At 38.3% G+C, this 26,178-nt stretch overlaps 1 protein-coding gene across 1 annotated transcript in view; it reads left to right on the top strand.

The window, feature by feature from the left end:
- Positions 1-26,178, top strand: part of GLIS3 (GLIS family zinc finger 3) — a 180,052-nt gene that overhangs the window by 23,200 nt on the left and 130,674 nt on the right. The window contains exon 4 of the mRNA XM_074812527.1: positions 20,458-20,665. Within this exon, the coding sequence (XP_074668628.1) occupies positions 20,458-20,665 (208 nt within the window). The remainder of the gene's footprint in view (positions 1-20,457; positions 20,666-26,178) is intronic.

The raw sequence follows: 26,178 nt of genomic DNA, 5'->3' as shown, positions 1-26,178 counted from the left end.
AAAGGATGCAATCTGAAGTTCAGATGACTTCATTAAAATAAGTGAATCACTGCTTCTAATGCAGTATTATAAGATTTAGGGTTTGATTCTTAGCAACTATTTTAATCCATTTTTCTGGTGAAGAATTGTTTACAGTATTTGTGCTTATTATCTATTTACATAGTAAAATATGCACACATCCTAATTTTATATGCTCATGACTAATGCAACACAAATTCAAACTACAAGATGCAAACCTACTTTATTCCTATGTACGAGTGAATCAGATAGTGTAGCTGTATAACTTGTGACCAGAAAAATAGTGGCCACTGATTACTGCTGTGTGTTTGTAATAATGCTCTTATCACCAAAGCGAAAAAATGCATCAGCTGCTTTTTTGCATTGCAGTAGGACATTATGCCAGAATTTCCCCTTATGTTGAAAAAAATACAAACCAAAAAAGCCCACATAAAATGTCATACCTGTATTGTTTGTATTCATGTCTGTTAGCTTTTGTGGAAAACGACCATTTCTTTCCCTGATCGCTGGTTCTGCTGCTTTCTCACTAGCAATTCCTCTTCTAAGTACACTGAGTTGTTGCTTACTGTATCTGCCAAAATCTGCTGCTGTTACTGTACAAAAAAAAGTACAACTGCAGATTACAGAAGCGTCTCAATGTCTGCAGAGTGCCTGTGGCCATACCTCTCAATTACCTGTCATATGCCTTCAGTATGTCTCTTTTTGTCTGAAATGTGCCTGGTCTATGAATATTAATAAACATTTTCCAGTTGCTGCTGAGTCCTATTCAAAATTTTATAACATGATTCTTTGCATTAGGCCTGTAGTTGTATGTGGAGGATGAATTCCTGTCAAGGATGAGTAATAACACCTCTAAATTAGTGTCTGTGGCAGGCGTAATAACTCAGTAAAGACACAGGTTAGTACCTGTTTTTTCCCACACTGGTAGTACATGTCAGAAGCACCTTTGGGGAAGTGTTCCTTTATCGGATGTGATGAAATCAAATGAGGTGGAGGGCAATGATAAGTGTAACCCATTTTTCATCTCTCAGTGATTGTTTTCTTGCTTTTCAGTGTATGTTCTCTCATCCTCATTGTGCTCTGGTTATTTCCCCATTACTGCTACCTTTTATTTTTAGACTTTTCAAAGCACTGTTCAAATCACCCCCCTCAGTCTCCAGTTTCTTTATAAAGTGATAAGAGGCTACTATGACAGCAGTCACGATAAGCAACAGTGTTCTAGTGTTAAAAATACATACTTTATATACAGCTACAGAAAGACATAGATACTGAGCAGATAAAACATTAATTGAAGCCGTCTTCTTGCACAAGAAGGTAATATTTTTTTTTTCTCAGATTTCTTTTATTACCTTGCCTTTTACTTCTGGTAAGACACATACTGATTGAAATTTGTTTGGGTGTTGGAGCTGAAAGTGTGTGAAGGGATCCCTGTGGGAGGAAGAGGGAGAACAAAGTGTACATGCCCCATGTTTACTTAACCACAGTATAATTCTGCCAGCTGGACAAAGGGAGTATGCCACTAATTGCCCTGGTGTAAGCCAAGGGGAACACCAAGGACCAAATCTGTGTAAATGACATTCAGGTTACTTGAGAAGTTTTGCAAAGCTGTACTTCCTGAGAGAGAGATCTGGGAAGCATTGTGCCTCAAAGTTCACAGGTTTCACTGGGAAGATGCAGTTTTGCTTTACTTTCTTTTCTATAGTTTATTTTCTTTACTTTTAACTTCACTATTGTCTGCCTTTGTCTAGACCAAACACTGTAGTGTCAGTCTTGTTGGACTGTTTGTTGTCCTGTTGTTGGACACTGAGAAGAGCATAGCTGTGTTAGTCTGGTACTGCTTGTTGCATCTTATCTTTGCTCCTTTCAAATACAAATCGTGGTTATCTTATGGCCTCATACATGAAAGGGGAAGACAGACCACTGAAAACAAAATTTCCAGACCACACTTACTGCACTCTGATCCTCTGTAGCCTTCAGAAAAAAAAGGATGACAATTTCTATATGGAAGCCAAGAATAAAGGAAAGACAATGAAACAAGCTAGAATCTCTGCACTACAAGAAAAAAACACTAAAAACTTGCACTTGATTTATTCGTTTTAAACAACATAAAGCACAACATACCCCACAGGAAAAAGTCAAAGTGCTACCACATGTTGTACAATTCTTACTCTTACAGCGTGCAGGGTGTAAAAGCACCTAGAAGTATTTGAATTTTGCTTGTTTCTTGTGTTTTCACAAAACAGGAAAATGAAGTCAGATGACTTGACTACATGATGACGAGCTTGAATTCACTATAGCCACTTGAACATTTCATTGATGGGCTTTTTCAAAACCTTCAGTGATGGTCTCATTTTGACTGATCCTGAGGTCTGAGTGTAGTGGAAGTGAATTAAAAAACTTGTTGACACTTTTTGAAAATCTCATTTTACATTTACAGAAGTAGAGGTGGGGACTGAGTGCAGGTGCAAGACAAGTTCATACTCAAGGGCTGCTGAGAGCACCTGTAGGTAGGGAGCTGGACTGAGCAAGTTTGGTGCTGTTATGGACAACACATGTCTCCAATGGGCACATTTAGTTGGGTTCTTGCAGTGCAGAGTGCAGCTGTGACATGCTGCTCTTGGTTTTCTTACATTGCCAGCTGATAAACATGAGCAACTCTTAAAAAAAATTGCATACATTAAAGCACTGTGCAAACATTAACTAATTATGTAACTAGCTTGTGTAATTGTATATAGAAACAGAATGGTCTGTTTTGCTATTGTTGGCACCGTGCAAAACTGTAAAGGTACTGCACAGCCTTTTTGGTTTTTAAATATATAATGATCAGTTGATTGTGAGCTACCATGGAAAGAAGGTTTTGTGAGTACCAACTTCCAAGTCTTTGGGTAAAGAAATTAGACATATAATCATCAAAACAAGGTTTGCAGCTGTAGTAGTTTTTTTAGCAGGTTTCAGATTTTTCCAGTGTCTGCAGATGTTTTGACATATATGCTTTCTCAGTCAGATAATATTCTGAAGAACAGTGCTGACATTTGCCTGCAAGAGCTAGAACCAAGGAAAAAGCTCTTTTTTGTTGAACTTGAGTTAAGGAGCCTATTTTGTCCACCAGTGGCTTCTCCACAGTGGGCGTCTGCAGATGTGCAGTGTGCTCCAGAGCTATGTGTCCCTGGTAAGTCTAGACCCCCTCTGTTCACACAAGTGGCTCACCATGCCAGGACCCCTTCAGGTTCCCCTTAAGTTTTGCCTCCTGATGGCAGGTAGGGGAAGAGCACAAGTAAGCTGGCAAATACCAAGTGGCAGCTCCAAATGTATGGAGCAGTGCGCCTGGTGTTGAGGGTGGAGGGCAAGCAGGGTCTTCTCAGTACCCTCACCAGTCCCTCTTAGCTTGAGTGTGAAAAGAAAATGTACTTGATTATACTTACAGACAGCTCTGTGGTTGAAAAATATTGATAAATGTCAAGTCATTAATACCATTTGAGGCATGCAGGACCTTCTATCACTCCTTCTATGTGTAATGAGTAACTCAGCAGAATCATCAAAGAAAAGGTGTGTGTGAAACTGTGTATGTATCTTTAGGAAAAAGATTAATTTCTGACCTAATGTTTTACTGTGGTGAACAACATGTTGAGTAAGATCTTTAACTCTTCTTTCTCCCAGTTCATGTTTATAAAAATTGACTTTTATTGAGAGGTGTTGACTTATAAATAGAATTGGGAGGGTGTGAGAATACAAGAAGAATATATTTCCATTCTTGACTAATCAAAATACTCTCTTAAGTGCTATAGCAATTAGCCTAATTTTGTATAGTCATACATCAAACATTAGGACATGGATTCAGCAGAAACAAAAAAAAATCACTGTTTATCTTTCATTCTGCATTTCTTCTTATACTCAGTTTTGGGGATTCTCGTTCAAGAAAGATTCTGAATTCCTCAGTCTCTGGGAAGACTTAAGAAACTTTGTAGTATGTTAAACCAGAAAGAACCAATCCACGTTGATTGGATAAAAAAAAAAAGAGTTCTGCAAAACAAGAACAAATAGTCATGAGCAGATTCTTTCCACATGATTGCTCTTGTCATGAATTCCTTCACCATATACTAACATACAAGTTCATTAATGATCAAACTGAATTATTTGAATAGTTCTTTACCCACAGATCACTACAATGAGTCTTTTAAATTAGATGCTGGAATCTTTTGCAAGGGGTTTGTTAAAACCAGACTTGAACATAATGATAGTAATCTCTTTTTTTTCCTTTGAGATGACCTAGCATGTTACAGCTAGATTAAGATTTCTTTCTTTTAAAAAATTCATGGAGAAAGAAATAATTTTGTAGGAGTTGCAAACAAGACACCAGGGTCTGAGTTGCAGTCCTAACAAACATGATCTAAATAAAGCGTCTTTCATTGTTTCTTTAAAATAGAAAACTTGGGTGTGGCTATTGAAATTTATATGATTTAGTTGTTTAGTTTAATAAAATGTGTAAGGTTACTGTGATCACAGTTATGACCCAGTCCCAGAAATCCTTAAGAATTTAAACACCTTTACTGGTGTGAGATACCCTCTTCCAGGGGATTTACTTCACTCCACGTGGTCAAGCTGTTGAGTTCTTCATCCATGTGTCCAATCACATTGTATCTTTTCAAACTAATATCAGAAAGATTGCATAGTGGGTCCAGTGAAGCACCCTACTTTAGCCCATTGATAACTTCAGAGATATTTACGTTTTTTTCCTGCCCCTCAGCTACAGCCTTTTGAAAAACATGGTGGCAATGTACTTAAAAATGTTGTAATGATCATAACAAGATTAGAATAGAACAAACATGAAGATCAAAATGTAGACATGAAGACTTCAGACTTTATAGGTGCCTCTTTATGAGTTGTGTAAGAACTAGGAAAATTAAAGACACGTAGGTAAGTGTACTTTTGCCCCTGTGTATATACACATTAGGTGGTAAAACATGCTTATCTGTGGTAAAATACAATATGGTTTAGTTTTGCATGCATTCTTAGTAGTACCCAGGTATAATATCCAAAGAGAAACAAAGGCATTGTTAGTATAGCATATATTTGTTATGTGAAGCTGTGATTGTGTTGCACTTCTTCTTGCGGAATGAGATTAAAACAACAACCCAAGAACTTGTTTTCAAAGATAATTTGATGAAAAGTTTACTCTCATTAACATAAGGCAAAAATTAGAGTTAAAACTGACTAGTACCTATTCTGGACTAGAAATCAGAGGGACCATGAGTAGGTAACTGATTAGGCTTAGGAGCAAAAATTCACAATCTAATGTATGTGGGTAGGGTTTAAGATATATTTTTTTGGCATTGCAGAAAATGCTGCTGATTTCCAGATTTCAGCACCTGACTTATAACAAGAAGAACTGTAGAAGGGCCTACAACCTTGTCTTAGCTGACAAATTTGGAGTTTCTCCAATAATTGTTAGACTCGTTGAAGCTGTCTCAGGATATATGCTTTTGGCCTTTTCACCTAGGAAGCTAAGTAGGATTTGTCTTGCATGTTAGGCAGAAGGAACAGGGCAGTCTTAGTTGTTAAGTTTCTTTTCTGATTCTAAGGACAGTCAGGAAGAGCTACCAAAAGGAAAGATACCTAGTTGGTGTATGCACTTAGTGCTTTCTTGCATTTATATCAAAGTAAAGCCGGACCTAAAGAGAGGATCTTTGAGCAATTGTTGGAAGTTTTATGTGAAATTTTCTTGCTGGCTTACATTTCCCTGTGAACATCCATATTCCTATGAGATATTTATTATTCTGAACTGCTCGCCTCACATCCTAGCTTTTACCCCTCTTTGTAAATTGTATGAGATAAGCTGTCACCTTACAGCCTGTGCTTGTATCTGTGGTGTAGAACTGAAGTCCTCCTGGGGCAACTGAGAGGAGAGGCTGTCGTTGGGGTCCTCCTCTTAGTCCTGGAAGAGGAGCTCTTTATGTCACAGCTTTTCATCCCACCACTGCATTTGTCCCACTGCTCTGATTCTGCAAAGGGGAACTACTGTCCTTCTGCCTGTCTGTTTCAGAGCATCTTGGGCAAGTAACTTCTCCTATACATCCAAATCATATCTGCCTGAGAAGAGCAGGGTAAGGAATTGTGGTGGTTTAGTCAATATAATTTCTGGAAAGGATGTGCATGAGGAAATAGGATCACCTCTGTGGTGCCTGCAAGACTGAGCTCAGTTTGCAATTTTGGCTGAGCCTCTAGGATTCCTCTTTGCTTCAGTTTCTCAGGCAGAAACATCCTTTTGAAAAAATGCCTGCTGATTAAAAAAGCAACAGCCTTTGTGTAATGATGATTTAAAAGCAGAAATTGGGTTTCAAAGAATTATTCAGAGTGAATAGAGTGGAAGTATTCATATTCAAAGTTCTTGCTGTTTGAAACCAGTAAGACATCCCTGGTTATGAAACTAGTGGCTTTCTTTCCTGAAAACGCAAGCCTTGTGAAATCCTACAACTACATTATTTGAACAAAAAACCTGAACATTTAATACATATCCAATGTTTAATTTTCCTTTTTCTCACATATTTTAAAAGAAAATCACAATGGGAAAGCATTCCTCTTTACAAAATGGACTCTTAATAGTGTTTTTAGATCTTCAAGGTCTTTTACAACCTAGACAATTCTGTGATTCTGTGATTCTGTAAATTCGAACTCTGGATTGATGCCTGAAGTCCAGGCATTCACTGGGAAGCGCTTCCCCTCCCTACCCCACTGAGCTGGTTACCCACACATTTGCCTCTCCCAGAGCAGTCTCCTGACATTTTATTGGGTTTCTTCCCTATCTAGTATACTGGACTGGATGAAGTTAACTTTCTTCATAGCATCCCATATGATGCTGTGCTTTGCATTTGGGACTAGACAGTGTTGATAACACACCAATGATAACACACAAATGATAACACACTAGTGTTTTGGTTCTTGATGAACAGTGCTTGCACAGTGTCAAGGCTTTCTCTCCACCACCCCACCACCCCACAAAGAGCAGGCCAGTAGTCTGAGGGTGAGCAAGAGGTTGGGAGGAGGCACAGCCCAGACAGCTGACACAAACTGACCAAAGGGATGTTCCATACTGTATGATGTCATCATGCTCAGCAATAAAAGCTGAGGGAAAGGGGGAGGATGCAGGGACATTTGCTTTTTCTGAGCAACTGCTACACATCTGAGGCCCTGCTGCCCAAGAAGTGGCTGGACACCTGCCTGCTGATGGGAAGTAGTGAATAGATTCCTTATTTTGCTTTGCCTCTGCGTGCAGCTTTTGTTTTTCTTATTAAATTGTACTTATCTTGACCTAGGAGCTTTTCCGTCTTACTTTCTTCCCCTGGGCTATTGAGGTGGGGGTGGGGGGAGTGACAGACTGGCTGGGTGGGCATCTGTCAGCCAGCCAAGGTCAACCTACCACATCTAGGCATTGAAAACTTCCAAACTCAGGCTGCAAATCCACTCTCTTTCCTCATTCAGCCTGCCTGTGCAGACTTGATTCTTGAATGTTGCATGAAGAAGAGGAGCTAGTCATATAAAAAGAAAAATGCTATAACCATTATTTTGATTATTGCATTTTCTTCAATTATAAGCACTCTTCTCTGTTGGTCTGGTGTAGTCTTCTGGAGTCTTTTGGAAGTGGAATGGACTTTGTTTTGCATCTTTAGCATGCAGTGCACATCTGAAGTACTTTAAAAGGAAACATGTTTTTTTAACATAAAGTTTTACAAACTGTAGAATAGAGTGTGGATTTCACTAACAGAGAAATACAACGGCAGCTGACTGTAAGAGGTGCTGATTTATATCCTATTCACATTAACTTCAGGGAATTGCAATCCCTGAGTTGCAGGGAATCATATTCCTGCAATTTAATGAAAATCACACCAGAATACTAAAGAAACACACAATAAATTGTATGAAGAGGAATACGTGATCACCTGCATATGACAGAAGTTTGAAAAAGCAGCTCATCACCTGCATATGACAGAAGTTTGAAAAAGCAGCTCATAAGGCCAGGTTCTGTTTGTAAAAATTACTATGAACTTTGGAATTCAACTTCACTGAAAGTCAATAGGATGAAGTCCTCAAAAATCACAGAATCAAACTTGAACATTTTGCTCTTACATATATAGCACATTTTCTCTGTGAAACTAATGTAAATATGGGTATCACTTGATTTTTTTAGCGGTATGGGGGAGAGATACACAGCTGGGATGACCAGCTTCTTAAAAAGATTTCAGTCTCCATCAGGACATTTGTGTGGGTTTCCACCCTTTAACAAAGGTGCTTCAGCTTGGCAGAGCATGTATACATTTGCCTTTTTTATGCCTTTGTCCATGAACATTTCTTTCCACCCTTCAGACAGCCCTTCAGACACGCACACACACCATTGCGTTGGAATGCCAGTGTGGTTTCCTGTGTCTTCACATCAGACTTTACTCAGTAGCCAACTTCGGATGCCAAACCCTGCCAACACAGCAGCCTCCTCTTCACAAAGTAATAGCTGTGGTTAAGATGTCATTCTCTGTAAATCAATTTTGTCAAGGACAACAGCTAAGGGCAGGAGCTGGAGTTGTCTTTACGGGCCCTAAGCCGTTCAAGTGGCCTTAATCCTCCCTCTTATTACCCTGGCTTTGTGGAAGGTAGATGGACTCACTTTAACAAGATGGAATGAGCTTTTTTTTGGTCTTTTCTCCTTGGTCACAACAACAAAAGGCCTGGGAAATTCTGATTAATTAGCACGCCTTGGACTAATGAAAGAATAAAATTGAAAGAAAAAAATGTCTAAAGCTTTGAGAGGATTGGAAGCATGTAGCGACAATACAGATTTTAAATACTTGTGGCTGTTTGTATAGTTTTCCCAGGGTTTGCCTCTCATTGACTTGGAGAGATCAGAGTGGAAAGACATGTGGAGGGTTTTGTTTGGACCACGATGTAGTAACATTTCAGCTTTTAATGAACTAAATAGGCTATAACATGAAGGATGCTGATAGTGGCCTCCTCTAAAAGTCAGTTTAAATAATAACCACTGTCATTTTATTATTGCAATGCACCTTACTGACCATATATTTCATAGAACAAGATTGCATATGAAGATAGTGTAGAAATTTCTAGAGAAATTGTGGACTTTTAAGGAGCAATTTCTGGAGTCTGGAAAATGTTCTTCTAAACTGCTCTGAGGTAATCTTATATCCTGAATTGAGAAAATGCATACTCTGCATAAGTAAGTAAACCTTTGTAGTAGAAAAAATGTTCTTTTAACCACAGAAGTTTATTTTTATGAGTTGCACTTGGCTTTTGGCCTCTATATGTTTGCAACTATTAGTTTCATTGATCTTTATGCTTCTTAAGGATATGACTTTCTGACTTTCCGAACTTACGGACTTTTGACAAAACAGTCACCACTACTGAATTGAAGGTATGTTTGAGATGATTGTTGTGAAGGTGGAACAACCAGAGATCAGTGCAGGAACTTTTTTAATGATGAAAATAATATCTGTCAAAAACATTTTCTTTTTCTTGACAAAGTACTTTTGTTTCAGACAAAAAAAACCTTTCCATTCCACACATTCCATTGTGTGTGGAATGAGATTTGCATAATGCTTTGAGATACTTCTACTGCAGCAATTCAGACTTCGATAGTGTCTGATAGACATGCTTGAAATGTATATATCATTTAACAAGATTATCACTTGAAAAGACAATTGTATTTTTACTGAATAGTTTTCTGAAGTGATAAAATATACTGATGTTTAATGAAGCATGAAACTTTTAAATGAACCATGAAAGCAATAGTTAAACTAATTAACTGAGTATAAAGCCTCTTAGAATACATACGTTATGTGGGCTTATGCTTGTTATTTCTGTCTGGTTAAATTGACAACTAGGATAATGTTCTCATATTATCTTTTAGGAGAAACATTAAACAGTATCTTGTTTTTAGTGCAAGGAAAAAGAGAAAATTGTTTGTACTGCTCAGAAACTCAGGGACAAAGAAGTTTTAAAAATTACCCTTTAGTATCCTTGAACAGTGAACTTTATCTGGGAAACAAAAACATACTGAATGTGATTGCAAGTTACTTAAATTCCTGCTTGCATACCACAAGAGCCAGTTTCTGCAGTTCTTTCTATGTTAACATTTGCCACCTGTTCTTAATTAGTATCACCAACAGGTTAGCATTTATTCTTCTTTTCTCTTGCTTACGCATTTCGGTCTCTTAAAGGAGGAAAGATGCTCTTCTGAGAAGCAGTAGTCAAATACCTTGGGTTACCTGTAAAGATTTAGAAACAGAGCCTCACATGGGACTACAGTTTAACATTGAACAAAGCCTTTATTGCGTGCTTTTTTGCTGAACAGGTGTCTCCTGCTGGATCATGACATGCAATGCAGTCTGGCACTGGTGTGTTATGGTGCAAAGACTGAGACCTGGCCCATGCTGGAGGTAGAAAGCAACCTCCTTGCTCTTCTGTCCTCTGCTCAGGACTCCTGCACAGCTGGCAGCAGTATTTAGTTGGGGGAAGTTGTCATAGATCATTGGAGTTAAGGCAGCCTAAACCTGCTGAGAGTCTGTCCCCTTACTCTTGGTGCTCTGCTGGATCGAGCTAGCATCCCTGTGTCTAAGTGGGTAAAGGAGACAAAAGATCCCTTTACCTGGGGCCTGGAGGAAGGAAGGGGTCTGCTTCTTTCTTCCCAGCATTACTCACTGCCCATACAACCAGGCTGACAGAGTAAAAAGTGTGCACAAGGAAGACTGCCTCCATGTTAAGTAGTAGGCCAATGAACACAGTTGAGAAATGAGAAATTACTGTGTGAACAGGCAGTACATTGTGGTGCTGCCTTGTTTCAGTACATGGAACAATAAAGTATTTTTAGTAATGGATCTGTATGTGCCCATGAGTACAGATAGCCAAGCTGCTGTGTGGTATTTTTTAAAACACTAAGGATATTGTGATAACAGAAATTATCTGATCTGAGCATTTTTTAATTAAAATTGAGGAAAAAAAACTTCAAGAATTACTGGAAAAAATTCTAAGTATGTATTAACAAGAAGAAAAGCACAAATGTGCAGTGAAGGTTGAACAGTGCTAGAAGTTGTTGTGGGAGATGAAGTGTTGCAGAGTCCAGAGAATTATTTTTCTAAAGTGTGTTCTTATTGCCCCTCCATAGTTAGCTGTTCTGCATTGCAATCAGGTGGCATTAGCAAATAAACAGTCCAACAACACTGCTGGAATCAATCTGCTTATTTAGCAGTTGAGTGCAACACTGTTTAATGGGCAAAGTGTTTCCCTATGGACTTCATTTGAGTCCTACCATTCATAATGTATGAGGAAGTTTTAACAGTTTGGGTTGTTGTTTTTTTTTTGTTGGCCCCTCAAGTAATGCCACTTGCAAGTGAGTTGAAATAACAGTCTGTACTCTCACACATATACAGATGTATGTTTTGTGTTTGTTTGGGTCAGATTCAAACAGTATTCTCAATGGCACTGGAAATGTAAGGTATTATCTCTAATTCCAATACGATTCCCTTCTGCTCTTTCAAATATCTGAATATTTCTGTTTTGATTATAATAATAATTTTCTCTCTGTCTGTGTTGTGATGGTATTTTAAGGAGCTGGCCAATACTGAAATTTAAAACAGTAAACTTTTTTTTTCCCACCTGATATTTTTCACCATTAGATTAATATACCAGTAGAGTAATATATTACATTACTAGTGGAGTATCTCTTGATTCATACGAGTTATTTGAGAAGAATACAAGGCTTGCACAATGTATTATTTTTTTCAGAAATACAAACTAAATGGTCAGGCTAAGTTTTGTAGGTAGAAACTTAGGAGACGCTGGTATGAGTAACTAATGCTATAGAGAAGTGGTAGCATAAGTCAAAGATGTAAAGCTGTGAGTTTCTGCAATAGAAGAGCATATACTGTATATTATCCTAACAAGGACAAAAGCAGAAGTCATCTTATGTCACTGATGACATAAAAGGAGTTACCCATTGCAGCTAAAACATTTATATTTTAGTTTAGTTAAATATTTACTGGTCTGTGCAGTAGTTAACTGATAACTTCTTACTTTTTATGCAAAATAAGAAAATAAAGTAGCTTTCAGAATAGCATTTTAATAAGTGGGAGACCTTCCTGATATAAATAAAACTGATTCGGAATTAATATGAGATATTATAAATGTCTGCAGAGCTAACTGAAAATCTTTGTTTCACAGTGTGCATTTTCTCCTGGAAGTTTCCTGAACCTGACTGTTTCATAATATATTCTTAGTTTAGTCATTATGAGACCACTGTTTTCATTTGTTTAAAATTAGTGGTTGAAGTGTTCCATAGAAGTAGGTGATCTCATTGCTGTCTGCTTTAAACCAGCTGAGTTAATCACCTGTGAGGTATTGTTTTCACCGGTCAGTTCTGGATAATTTTTTACCTTGGTTCCACTTGAAGGGAGACATTGTTTTTCATTGTGCTTTGTCAGTCTCTTTTGTCTCACAGTAGAGTTGCTGAAAGTACATGCTTGATTACTTCACACAATGAATGGCAAATAGCATTGGAAATTAGGGCAAGCCAATTTACCAAGTGCACTCTGATAGTGAAGAAACTGCCCTTCCAAGATTCAAAGCATGGAGAGCTTTTAAAGTACATGCATAATATTTTCTCATAATACAATGTGGTCATATGTTTAGTGTTTTCTTGATTATTCTTCTTGATTGTAAAGATAAGTCTCTGCAAACAGTTAAGAACATGGGAATTGCCAATATTAGTCAGATTAATGGTCTGTCTAACTTGCTGTTCAGAATGGACACTGCCAGAGGCTTTGTAGGAAATTTCTTACTAACAAGGCATTGCTAACTGTAAGTGTTAAGAAAATTATGAGCTAAGATCATAACCATGAGAGTAAAACCAGTGAGGTTTTAGGATCTTAATTTCAGAATTTTCTCTGACTATAAAACCTTGATTTTTTAAAATTTTATTTTTAAGAAAATAAAGGTCAAGAATCACTGTTTCACTTCCATGTAGTGTCTATATGGTGAGGTGTAGTTGAGAAACTACTATATTTCATAAGACTTACAATAAAAATAACAATTTGGCAACTTTTTGAGCCATAGTTTAGTAATTTACTTGTACCCTGAAAAATTCCAGATTGCATGCCATAAAAAAATGCTAATGTAATTTTGACTGAATTTTTGTGTAGTTTACCTAAAAGCCTCAAGGATCCCCAAAAAAGACTTTGGCTCAGAGGATGATGCCATTGTGAAGAAGCCCAGATTCTCAAATAGACAAAGATTTTGTCTGGTCCTGTGCTAATAGAGGCAAGTGGCAATCTATCCCTAAATCTGCCTTTTTTCTTTTTTTTTTTTTTTTTCCTCTCTGAAGCTCCAGTTTAACACACTTAAAGAGGGTTTCAGGCAGTCTGATATCCACTGCCCTGTGGCTGGTGCCATAGTGCCTCTTAGCTGGCTGTAGAAACAATAGAAAAGTGGCCATTTTGTTTAGGGACAAAGGGACAAGTGCTAGCTCTCTAGTAGTTATTAATAATACAACTGAAATTGGTGGAGGTAGAGAGGAAGCCTGAAAGGTTTGGCAGCCCTAAGGCAAGAGGGATTGGGATATTTTCCATCTGGAAACAAGTTTTCTAAGCAAACCTTTGAGTTTGTTCAGTCAGCAGCTACTGCGAAGCCCTTTCAACTAGGGTGTCAACAACCCTGCAGACCCTGTGTGTCACCAAGCAAGGATGTACATGGTAGCTAGGGACTGCAACATCCAGAAGATTCACCATATTGTGGAAAAAGACCACATTTGTTTGAAAAGGCCTCGGTGGCTTATGTCTAATCTACCTGAAGAATATATTGACACAGTTTAACTTACTGCTTTGGTCCCTGTCCTCTTTAATATTTATTGTCTTACAATATACTTTTTTGGTTGTGCCCTTTTCTTCTGTTTTGGTGAATACAGAATCCACACCAACAAGACTGGAAGCCAATTGCAAGGGAAACAAAACGAACCGTTTCCAAAGCTCTTAATTACTGTATGTCAACACACAGAAAATCCCCTAAGGAAGTTACCTTTTGCTCTTTTGTTGCAATTCTTTTGTTTCTAGCTGTTACTCTACCAGTAACAGCAGGACAGATTTTCAGATAATTTTAATAGCTTTACTTCATACTGATTAATTCAGTTATTGCAGAATTTATTTATCTAAAAGATGATTGAATTTGATCTGGTGTTATGTATTTGGTATGTTGTGCATTTCAGAACACCAAATAATTAAAACTGGTTTTGCTGTTAAATGTTTTCGTTGTATTGTCATTTATACATGGGAAGCATAGTTTACAAATTCAAAGGTTTGATGAAGCAGTTTAATTTTATAACCTGGATTACTTGGCAGAATTAACAAGTTACTACTTTTTTACTTGGAGAAGTAGACAAAGAAATTGTTTGGTTTTCAATCAATATTTGATAAAAGAAAATGTGTTTAAATGGAAATAATTTCATATTGAACTCTGTCTCCAAAAAGTACAAGTGATATAAATTAAGAAAATCTCATCTGAAATTCCATGTACCTAAATTAAACTAGTTGAATTCTTCCAAATTCTTTGAATGTCCTTCAGAAGATTGCAGTGAAATATTTTTGCATGTCAAGGATGAGTGAAGCTTAGCTATTAACTAACTGTAAAAAATAAACAGGGAAAATAGGCAGGTTAACAAATGAGGAAGTGAATGGATTAAAATATTTCCATTAAATATTTTTACTGTTTATGCTTGTTAACTATTACTGTTAGTTACCAATAAGGAACAGTTTTGATTTATGTGTAATATGTTTATTTAGAATAAATGACAAGCTAATCAACCTTAGCTCTTCTTGTGAGCCATCTCAGGACTACTGTGTCTCCCCAACTATTGTTGCCTTTATTGGACTATCTCCTGATTTATATCTTAGTATATGAGAAAAGAAATTGCTTCTCTTGCTCATTTAAAATATTAGGTCCATGTATTTTTCTTAGACTCTACAGCCTCATTCAAAACCCACTGATGTCCTCCAAAGAGGTCCCCATTTATCTCAGCTGATGTAAATTCAAGACATTAAGGAATTCCTGGTTGTCCTTTCACTGTCCTGAAATTTTCAGGCTTTGGGTCAATGATAGAGCAAACCTGGACTGAGGGCTCCTCTTGCCCTGTAGGCATATGATACCAAATGCTGATATGGGGCATAGTCATTCTGCCTGTTCACATTTATTCAGTGCTTTTGAACATATTTTCTGACAGCTTGCCTTTCAGCAGCAGGCTCATGCCAGGTTAGATGTCCATGGTCCACCCATTTAACTTTACTCTAGATCAGATGTGGTCTGTACTCCTGCAGCAGGCTCAAAGTCAGCATAAACTTCCTATCTTGTGCTCTGACTGGGCTCTACAGATCAAATTAATACTGCTCAGTGACCTGCAGGGCACAGACAAGGTGTTAATGGTGGTCTTTCGACACATTTACACCTGAATGAAACAGTGGATAAAATGTTATGACTGCTTTTCATAGCACTGGTCTTTTACTTTGCAGTCTCTTTCAATGGTGGCAGCTGATGATGGTAATCTCTGATAATCTCTCTTCCTGCCTCGGCCTTTTAAGTAGAAGAATTGTCATCTTTCCCCATAAGAGCAAATGTCTGTCAATGATAAACCAAAACCATTTCCTTCCACTTCTGCATCAGAGAAATGCCCAGGCAAATGTTTATCAGGACCAGAGCCTTGCATTACTTTTGTCTGTCATCCCAGTAATACAATCTTTCCAAAGTACTCCTTTTCTCATATTTTCCTTTCAGTGACCAGTGACCAAACCATCTTTGGCCTTCATCCTTATCCTTACACAACAAATTCTCTTAACTGTTCTCAGCATCACTGAGGTGCTGTTTATGCACAGATAATAAGAGCAGATCCTATAACTGAAAGGGAAACCAGGATGTATTGAGGATGCAACATTCTGTATTTAACAATACTGGTTTGACACTAGTCCCTTTTCTGGTTTTGCTTTTGTAATTTATTTTTTTTTCTGACATGCAAGTTCCAAGCAGCTCAGGTTTAATTATGTATAAATAGCAATTTCACTGTAGTTGCAGATTGTTATTTGAACTGACATATGGCCTGTCCCTAAATGAAAATCTTACATGTGCACAGCCCTTGATTTCCTGCATATGATAAAGTAGATGTTATTGTTACCATTGAAATTTGTTGAAAGTGGCTTATTACTGAAGGGCAGTATGGTTGTCATCCAGGGAAGAGTCAGTATATATTTGGGACATTTTTGTGGTAGAGCTCCTTTTCTCAATGCTAAATAATAGATTTACATCTAATTAAGTAGTCAATATATATAGACTCTGCAAGCATTACGACTGTGTTTCAGTGTCAAAACCAGATGGATTTCTTTTGTTATTATAACATGCTTCCCTGTCTTTTATATCCTTTGGTGCAGAAAGCCTTTGGTTCTACATACTAAAGACACTTTTCTAAAAAATAGCTGACTGAACATATGTAATATACACACACATATAGACATATTGGGTAGTATTCTGTTTTTTACATGATATGAATGTGTCATGTAAATTTTTAACTTCACCCCACTGAGCCTTTTGCTAAGAGGAGTGGCATTCATACTATTACCAGGGGCAACTTACGCTTTTTTGCCTAATTTTTGCTGGCTGGTTCCATTTTAGCACTCTGTAACATTATAAAAACAACTGCTGAGTAGCACACTGATTCAGCTTTAGTGAGTTCAAAATACAAACTGCTTCACAGGAAAGAAAATAAAATGCCTTCTCTTATTCTTTTGATTTAATTGGACATCTTTAGTGAGAGCAGACAGTAATCCTACAAAGCTTAAAAGCTTTTTTTCTGGTACCCACAATAGAGTTGAGTGCAGTACAAGGAATTCTCCTGACATGTTTGTCCTTGGAAATTTCCAGTCCTTCTAGCTAAATTTCAGGATGGATTATTAAATGTTTTCTTCTTTCCTTACCCTTGAGTTTTCAGCCAGATGTTATATTCTTCACTTATGTTTTGAAGTAGTAGCAATGAGTAAGCTGTTTTTCTTAAAGGGCTACTCTTCCCAAGGAGTACATTTTGGTGGTGGATCATGCCATCAACTTCTAACATCTGTGCATGAATTTACAAAGCACTTAGGATCCCAGTGATCTGGGAATCATGTATCTGCTCCTCACATATATGTGAGATATTATTAATTAGACAAAGGGAAGACGAATAATTTGAAAAGAAGGCACAGACCTCTGAAACAGGGATAAACATATGTATTTGTTCTCCTTTTTTGTTTGTTTTTAAAGAAAAGAAAAGCTGTAATTTGAAATTTCTAGGGTGAAGTGAAAATTTTTAAGCTAATCCTATTTGATGTGGAGGAGATTGAAGGATTTGGATTTTCTTCCTATGACTGTGATGGGTGGAAATCAGGAGGTCTAAAGCCCAGCTGGAAATTAATCTGGCTTCAGCAATCAAGGACAACAAGAAGTGTTTCCATAAGTATGTCAACAGCAAAAGAAAGACCAGGGAGAGCCTCCGTCCCCTGCTAGACGCAGGAGGAAACACAGCAGCAAGTGATGAGGAAAAGGCTGAGGTGCTTAATGCCTTCTTTGCCTCAGTCTTTAATAACAAGACTAGTTGTACTGAGGGAATCCAGCCTCCTCAACCAGAAGACAGAGACTGGGAGAACGATCCCCCCACAATCCAGGAGGAGATAGTCAGTGACCTGCTGCATCACATAGACATACACCAGTCTAGGGGACCGGATGGGATACACCCGAGGGTGCTGAAGGAGCTGGCTGGGGTGCTGGGCAAGCCGCTTTCCATCATTTACCAGCAGTCCTGGCTGACCGGGGAGGTCCCGACAGATTGGAAATTGGCCAGTGTGACGCCCATCTATAAGAAGGGTCGGAAGGACGATCCAGGAAATTACAGGCCTGTCAGCTTGGTGTCGGTGCCTGGGAAGCTGATGGAGCAGCTCATCCTGAGTGCCATCACACAACACATGCGGGACAACCAGATGATCAGGCCCAGTCAGCATGGGTTTATGAAAGGGAGGTCCTGCTTGACAAACCTGGTCTCCTTCTATGACAGGGTAACCTGCTTATTGGGTGAGGGAAAGGCTGTGGATGTTGTTTACCTTGACTTGAGTAAGGCCTTTGACACCGTTTCCCCCAGCATTCTCCTGGTGAAATGGGCTGCTCGTGGCTTGGATGGGCACATACTTTGCTGGGTAAAAAACTGTCTGGATGGCCGGGCCCAAAGAGTTGTGGTGAACAGAGTTAAATCTGGTTGGTGGCCAGTCACGAGTGGTGTCCCCCAGGGCTCGGTTTTGGGGCCACTCCTGTTTAACATCTTTATTGATGATCTGGACGAGGGGATCGAGTGCACCCTCAGTAAATTTGCAGATGACACCAAGTTGGGTGGGAGTGTTGATCTGCTCGAGGGTAGGGAGGCTCTGCAGAGAGATCTGGACAGGCTGGAGCGATGGGCTAAGGCCAACTGGGTGAGCTTCAGTAAGGCCAAATGCCGGGTGCTGCACTTGGGCCACAACAACCCCCAGCAGCGCTACAGGCTTGGGGAGGAGTGTCTGGAGAGCTGCCAGTCAGAGAGGGACCTGGGGGTGTTGATTGACAGCCGGCTGAACAGGAGCCAGCAGTGTGCCCAGGTGGCCAAGAAGGCCAATGGCATCCTGGCTTGTATCAGCAATAGCGTGGCCAGCAGGAACAGTGAAGGGATCTTACCCCTGTACTGGGCACTGGTGAGGCCGCACCTCGATTCTTGTGTTCAGTTTTGGGCCCCTCACTACAAAAAGGACATTGAATTACTCGAGCGTGTCCAGAGAAGGGCAACGAAGCTGGTGAAGGGTCTGGAGCACATGTCGTACGAGGAGCGGCTGAGGGAACTGGGGTTGTTTAGTCTGGAGAAGAGGAGGCTGAGGGGAGACCTCATCACCCTCTACAACTCCCTGAAAGGAGGTTGCAGAGAACTGGGGATGAGTCTCTTTAACAAGTAACAAGCGACAGGACAAGAGGGAATGGCCTCAAGTTGCGCCAGGGAAGGTTTAGACTGGATATTAGGAAGTATTTCTTTCCAGAAGGGGTTGTTGGGCGTTGGAATGGGCTGCCCAGGGCAGTGGTGGAGTCCCCATCCCTGGAGGTGTTTAAGAGTCGGGTTGACATAGTGCTGAGGGATATGGTGTAGTTGGGAACTGTTAATGTTGTGTTGATGGTTGGACTGGATGATCTTCAAGGTCTTGTCTAACCTAGATGGTTCTGTGATGGCCATAAATGCCTTAATGTACTTCTTTGTGAAGTTCAAAACCAATGTGAACATCCTTGAGAAAAACTAATATGTGAGTTGTACAACCAAGTGAAAAGCAGATACAATTTAGAAAATTATTTAAATTGAAGTACTTTTCACAATTTGTCCTGAGGTTTCTATCCTGCTTTGGGGTATAGTCTGAGCAGAGGGAGGCATCTAGAAATGTGAATCATCTAAATGTTAATTTCCAACTGTTGATGAGAATTTGCTAAATAACCCACAACTTCCGTATTATGACCTACATTATAACTTTTTCATCTTGATGTGTTTTAATGCAGAGGATCTTGTAAACTACCGTCTGTGATCTAAATCAGAACACAAAGTACACAGAGCATTTTGCAGATATGTCCTACTTGCCAGCTACCTCTGTAATCATCTCCTGCTACTGTGTAATAATACCCATCAGTTTGAGTCATGGCAGCAGTGATTAAGAGCAGATTGTGTCTTTTTAAAGAAAGTCCAGAATGCTTCTTTGCTTGATCCAGCTCAGATTCCTCTCCCCAGACCTCTGAGGAATTCCAGCTGTAACTCTCCTGCCAGGGAAGCTCTGCAGCCTGTACGCTTCGCCACAACAGACCTATTGCAGGGGTTGCAATTTGCATGCGCGCCTGCAGTCCCCTTGCTTTTTGGGTGGCTCGTGGTAGGAATGATGGAAGGGCTTGCAATGGCTTGGAGCTATGGTGTTTGGTAGGATTCAAGTCACAGTGGTGTTCCTGCAGCCTCGTTGGTTCTCTTTTCCCTCCTTCTTTAGAGAAGGGTGCACTTATGGCTTGACTGTCCCTCAGCTGAGGGCTGGTCTTTTACCTGGACTCTTGCAGTGTTTTTTTTTCTGATGTTTATCCATGATGCTACATAAAGATTCAGTTTATGTACTTCAGCACATGTTTTAAACATGCATAATTTATTAATTCTCCTTTAGAATATTGCTCTTTGTGTTTGAAGTAGTTTGCAAAATCCTTGTATTGGTCTCCTGTTTTGGCCTCATCTGAAGATATTCAGTTCCAGTCACTTTTCCTACTTTGCAAAGTGATGTGATTTCTGTGGCCTCACCATGGGTTCACAGGGTATGAATACTAACCTGCCTTGTTTATTTTTAGGAGGTTTTGGTTATGGACCCCAGTGCAAGTCCATTGGAAAAGGTGGCTGCAACAATGTGATAGTCACCAGCGGTCCCATGACAGTTCAACAGCTGGGACCTGTTTCGCCTCCTGCTAATCAGGTTTCAACAGCATGCAACAAGACCAGCCCTAGCTTACAGAGGTCTGTGGATGCTTCCAGCCTGAGTGCCTCTCCATCAGATACAAGGTCCTGAGTTACTTTTTGATATTCAGTACTTTAAAAAAAGGGTATTTTAATTCTCCTGTAATTTAAATGCAACCTTTCTGGTGATTAAAGTGGCCAAAATGATGCTCTGTGATGCTACAGAAAATTTAGTTCAATGCAATTTAATTTACATCAGCTATAATCATACTGTTTGGATCATTCAAATCATGGGTGAAATTTGGCCACACATTTTCTATGTTTGATAGGGCTTTTTTGTTAGATAAATATTTATATAGTCACTTAACTATATTTTTATAGGAAGGACAGGAAATGTTATGGAGGATGAAAGCAGAAGTAGTTCACATGTAACATCTTCAGGGGCAGTGACCTGTTTTAAGTTTACCACAGTCCTAAAAGTGTTATCAAGTAACACTAATGTCAGACAAAATAATGTTAAATGCCCTGTTAATGTTCCTCTCTCCTCATCAAATACCTTTGCTTTCAAATTATTTAATAGTTTACATAATTAAATTAATCAGATCAATTGTTCCCAGTCTGCAGTGAGCCAGCAGTTAACTTTATCTGTGTTAGACTTGTGTCCCTGAAAACTTGTCCATTTTCCTAGGTCTGGTGGGGTAGTTTAATAAAAACTATGGCCTCTCCTTGTAAATGTTGCCTTTTTATATTACTAAACCATGGATAAATATTTGTTAATTATTTTTTAAATGCTTAAATAACTTTTGAGATTATGGCTATGAGTATTGTCAACAAATATGAATGAAGGGAAAATAGTTATTTGACAACCTCCATACAAGTACATTAAGCATGTCCCTGGATATTAGTTAAACATACAGTGAAAAAACATTCTGGTGTGTTATTTCAGGAGCTACATTCCCACTTTTGTAGATGTGACTTGTGCAACAGTTGCCTGCTGGGTTGAAATGTAACTGTTCTTATTTACAAAAGGCTACAAGAGACTTTATTCTCAAAACAGTTTACATTTTACTGTATCACTTTACTACAAGCCGAGGAACATTCTTGAAATAATTAAAATTGGTGTTATGTAACTGGAAGAAAACTTTGCTTTACTTTACCATAAGATAGTTTGTGACATTTCTGTTACTTTAGTTGTGAAGGCTGACTCCCTGGGGACAATTTACAAAATTAATTATGCTTCCTATTTAAACATGTCAGGGAAAACCATTCAGTGCTAAGAAGGGGACAGATGACAAATCCAGAGGCATGCCTTTGAGACAGAACAAAACTGATGTTATAAAAATATAATTAAGTAATTATTACTTATTTAAAAAGCTGTAGGTGTGCCTGTATGGCACACCCCAAATACACATCTACACTGTTATTTTTATCTGAGTGTGTGGTTGGGTGTACTATGTCAGTACAAAGTTATACATTTTTGTTTGTATTTTAAAGAAACATTTACTAAGGGTGAACTGAAGTTGAAACTCTGGCAGAATCGAGGCTGTAGTGTCTGTAGAGTCTCTTTTAATGATTTATCAATGAAGATGTTATAAAATCAGTTTGTCATACAAAGAATGTCTATTTCAGCAATTTTGCCCTCAAATTCACTATTTTATCAGGCAAAACAAGTTTAAAGTCAGATTTTAATTCACAGATTGTTGAAACGGTTGGGTTTTTTTTGTTGTTGTTTGGTTGCTTTGTTTGGTTTTTTTAACTGCATTTGCCTAAACTGGTTGCCTAAATTGACTCCACAATCCTTCATGGGTTGATTGCCTTCTCTGGGTTGTATCTCTTGGGCATCATGAGCTGTGCTCTGGCAGGTCAATCCAAACCAGATTATTTGCTGAATTGACCCAAACCAGAATGACTTGTCTTGATTTTTCCTGATTGAAAAAAGAAAAAAGTTGGCAAAATTGGAGTTTTGCTACAGATAATACCAGATTTTGGTATATCTCCCATGAGGAATAAAACCTTTCCCATCTTTTTTGAGAATTTCAAAAAAACTTTTTCAGAGTATTCAGTTACGCTGCTTGAAACCAGATGTAATACTGCCATTTACTTTGATGCAAGTCAGAAGAGGACCTAGAAAAGAGCAAAGGGTTCTTGGCTGGTAAAACAGAAGATCATGCAAAAAAAGAAGAAAACATAGTTTTCACTCTTCTGTGTTTACGTTTAAGATTCTGGGTTATACTTGATGCTGTGGCCTCCGTACAGACAGGGAGAATAGAAAGTAATTGCAGGAATCTCTTGTAAATGTTCATAAAAGATCTGGTCAAGACTCAAGATGGTTTAGATTACAGTAAGCAGATGTGCCAATTAATACCATCTGAGAATCTGGAGTGGTGGTATAGCTGGCCCTTCATTTTCATATTAGTTATATTTATTTTCCCTCAGAAAACTACTTAGTCACAGTGTGAGCTGGGTTTTAAAGACATTTTCTTTGTTTTGGGAACTGGAATCTTTGTTACTTTTCAATTTAGAGGCTTAAGTGAGAACCAAGCTTCTTCAGATTATCTGGCTCTTACTTACTGTATACTTGAAATTCTGGCCCAACTTTTCATTTTTGTCCTATTATGAGACTTTGAAAATGCATTTTTTCTTCAGCTTCTTTCATGGGTATGTCCCTTTGTGTTAGGCATTAGTAGCTTTTTGAATGATAGTGGCCCTACTATGCATCTGATTAAAACTCTTGATGTTACAAAACCAGACCTGTTGTATTGATGCATGATTTTTTTCCCTACTTAGAAAATAAAAATTTAAATAATTCAACTGGCAGAAAAATCCCCTATTTATGTTTTCCAGATTTAAATATATATAACCTAGGATGGAAAAATCAAACCTTACTTAACTTTTCTTGCTCTGTTGAAGACTGTGGATCAGTATTCGGGGTCACAGCATACTAACTTGATTTAACTGCCCTATAATGAACTGTGCCTTAACAAAGCCGTAATAGACTCGACAGCCTAAATACATTTTTTTCACAAATAATGATCCCTTTAGATCTATGTCTTACACAGGATTGACCTGATATAGCAATCCCATTTTTCTCATTTCTCTCAATGTAAAGTGTAGTCAGCATGTTAATTGTGTTTTAATCCATGCTCTGTTTTGAAAGTATTATTTAAACCCCAATGGAATAACATAACCCCCATAACAGTACCCTATATTGACATTCAGTCTGAACAGGATATTTCTTATTCTGATACAGCAAATCAAACATCTGTTACAAAACAAGTATCTTGAGCAAAGAAACACTACCCATCTATCCCATAGGTCACTACAGCAAGGCTGGCTGATATTTAAAGCTACATTTTCACTGTTTGTGAGCTACGTCAGCATGTAGACACAGCACCTGCAAACTGCTTGCTCTCTCAGCCTCTGCCAAGCTTCCTCTCTAGACAAAAAGGGGCTGAGGGGGCAGCCACAGTGCGCTGAGCACGAATTCCCTGCCTCCAGCTCTCTGGCAATGACCAGACTGTGTTCTTGCAGCATGATCCAGCTCTTAAACTAAAGCCACTGCAAACTGACTTTTCTTTTTTCATGTTGGTTAACTCTGAAGTGCTGGAAAATGCTGTAATATTAAGTAGTATGAAAAAACCCATCACTCAGGGAGTGCTTGTGTGGTGGGCAGAATAAGATAACAAAGACACCAACTTTTCGGCTTTAACATCTGTAGCTAGAACTGAATGTGGAAAGCTGTATACATTTCTCTTGCCTGAATGACTTTACCTGGTGTTTTCATATATTCTTTCAACCTTGCTGATGTAATTGAAAGATAATCCACAGATATCAGAGGTGAAAAGTTGATTTACCAAGCAAAATCATGGAATTTGGTAAATATTGCCATATTCACTGGGAATATCTCCACAGCCATTGTTTAGGATCTGTTCTTGCTCTCTTGGATTGACTGATGTTGTTTTAAATGGAATTCAGATCCCCAGTTTTAGCCTACCACCAATTCTTAAATTAAGTATTTTCATGTATCTCCACTGAAGCTGCAGTCACTGCAGTAGGGCTGTGGTGCAGACATACAATGCAACTATGAGCCTTAACAGACCTGTTCTATGGATATGTGTTTCCTGAAGCAGTGTCTATAAGAAAATGTTGCAGAACTCAGAAGAAACTGCAGTATTGCTTACCCTGATTAGACATCAAAACTTGTTCCCCTATTAAAAAGAAAGAAGCAAGTAATATAGGTAGAAGTGCCACATGTAACTATGTATCAAGAAAGAGATGAGATTAATTTTATGGTGCATACTTTCTCTTTTAGAAATCTGAAGTTTGTAGCAGTACAAGAGCATGCAGTGAAATAATTATAAATAACTGACTATAGGAACTTACCTTTCTAAATAAGAATACGCTATTTCTTTCCTGTGTGACAGTCCCTTTGGATTATTGCATGCAAATATTTCATATACTGTTTACTGAGAGGTATAAGAAATATTTTTCAATGCCTGATAATTAAGGGTCCTATTAGCACTTACTAGCTGTCTTTTTGTAAGTTAATTTGACCTCCTGAACTCTTTGTATGATAGGAAGAACCATTGTGCATCTTGTTTTTTTATGTGAGAAGCTGAGAAGCAGTGATTGATTTGTCCACCTTAAAAATACATTTTAGATTTAGAAGAGAAACCAAATTTCCTATGTACTTAATCCACCACTGGAATTCTATGCTTCTTCAAAAGTGTGTTGTGAAAATAATAAACCCAGAAATTAACCCCCAAAACATAAGATGCAGTGGCTTCTGTGTCTGTGAGATCTCCAGGTTTATCTAGGTTTATCTACATACATGGTTCTTCCTACTATTAGAACCCCTTAAAAATAGAAATTAATATACTGATAACACCACTGGCTGGCAGGAAATCCAAGTCTGCCAAGGTGTGAACTGGAAACATAAAGACACAAATTCACTTGGTCCCTACCCAACATTTGCAGCCATGAATCAGGGACCCTGATGTTCTTGTATTTCCTTTTTACACCTTTCTGTAGATAACAATATTGTTAAGAGCTTGAGTTCTTTTTTTAAGCTACCAGTAGGACATTTGCAACACAAACAAGTTTCATAATAATTCTGTGAAAAACTAATGATAACAGCCAGATTAATGTTTCGTGAAAAATTTTGATTGCTGACTAGGAGGCAGATACATCATCAAATCAAAACTAAATAAACCCCTTCAACCAGTTCTTCTACATTATTCATTTATTTTGTTTGTTTTGTAAAGTTAGATATTATCTGTATTTATAAACATGAGCTATTTCTGTAGAGAATACTATTTGTTTGCATTACAATTGGCAAAGTCATTCAGGTTAAATATTTATTCCTTATTAATCAGTTTTCTTCCCATTCTTCGCCAGTAAAATTAGTCAAGTCAATATGAGTTTCATACAAGGCAGGTGCATAATGGGGCTTCAGAACCCATATTTACACCACAGTTGATGAAAAAATTAACATTGATTTCTGCAGTGATGTATCAAGAACCTTTACTGCAACTTTTCTTCAAAATCTTGAAGTTTTAAAGTTGGTTTCCTAAGCGACCTTGTTACATATGTATTGCCTTTGTATGCCTGCTGGTACA

The sequence above is a fragment of the Strix aluco genome, chromosome Z (genome assembly GCF_031877795.1).
Source record: "Strix aluco isolate bStrAlu1 chromosome Z, bStrAlu1.hap1, whole genome shotgun sequence".
Lineage (NCBI taxonomy): Eukaryota > Metazoa > Chordata > Aves > Strigiformes > Strigidae > Strix > Strix aluco.
This window is presented reverse-complemented; position numbering and strand designations above follow the sequence as displayed.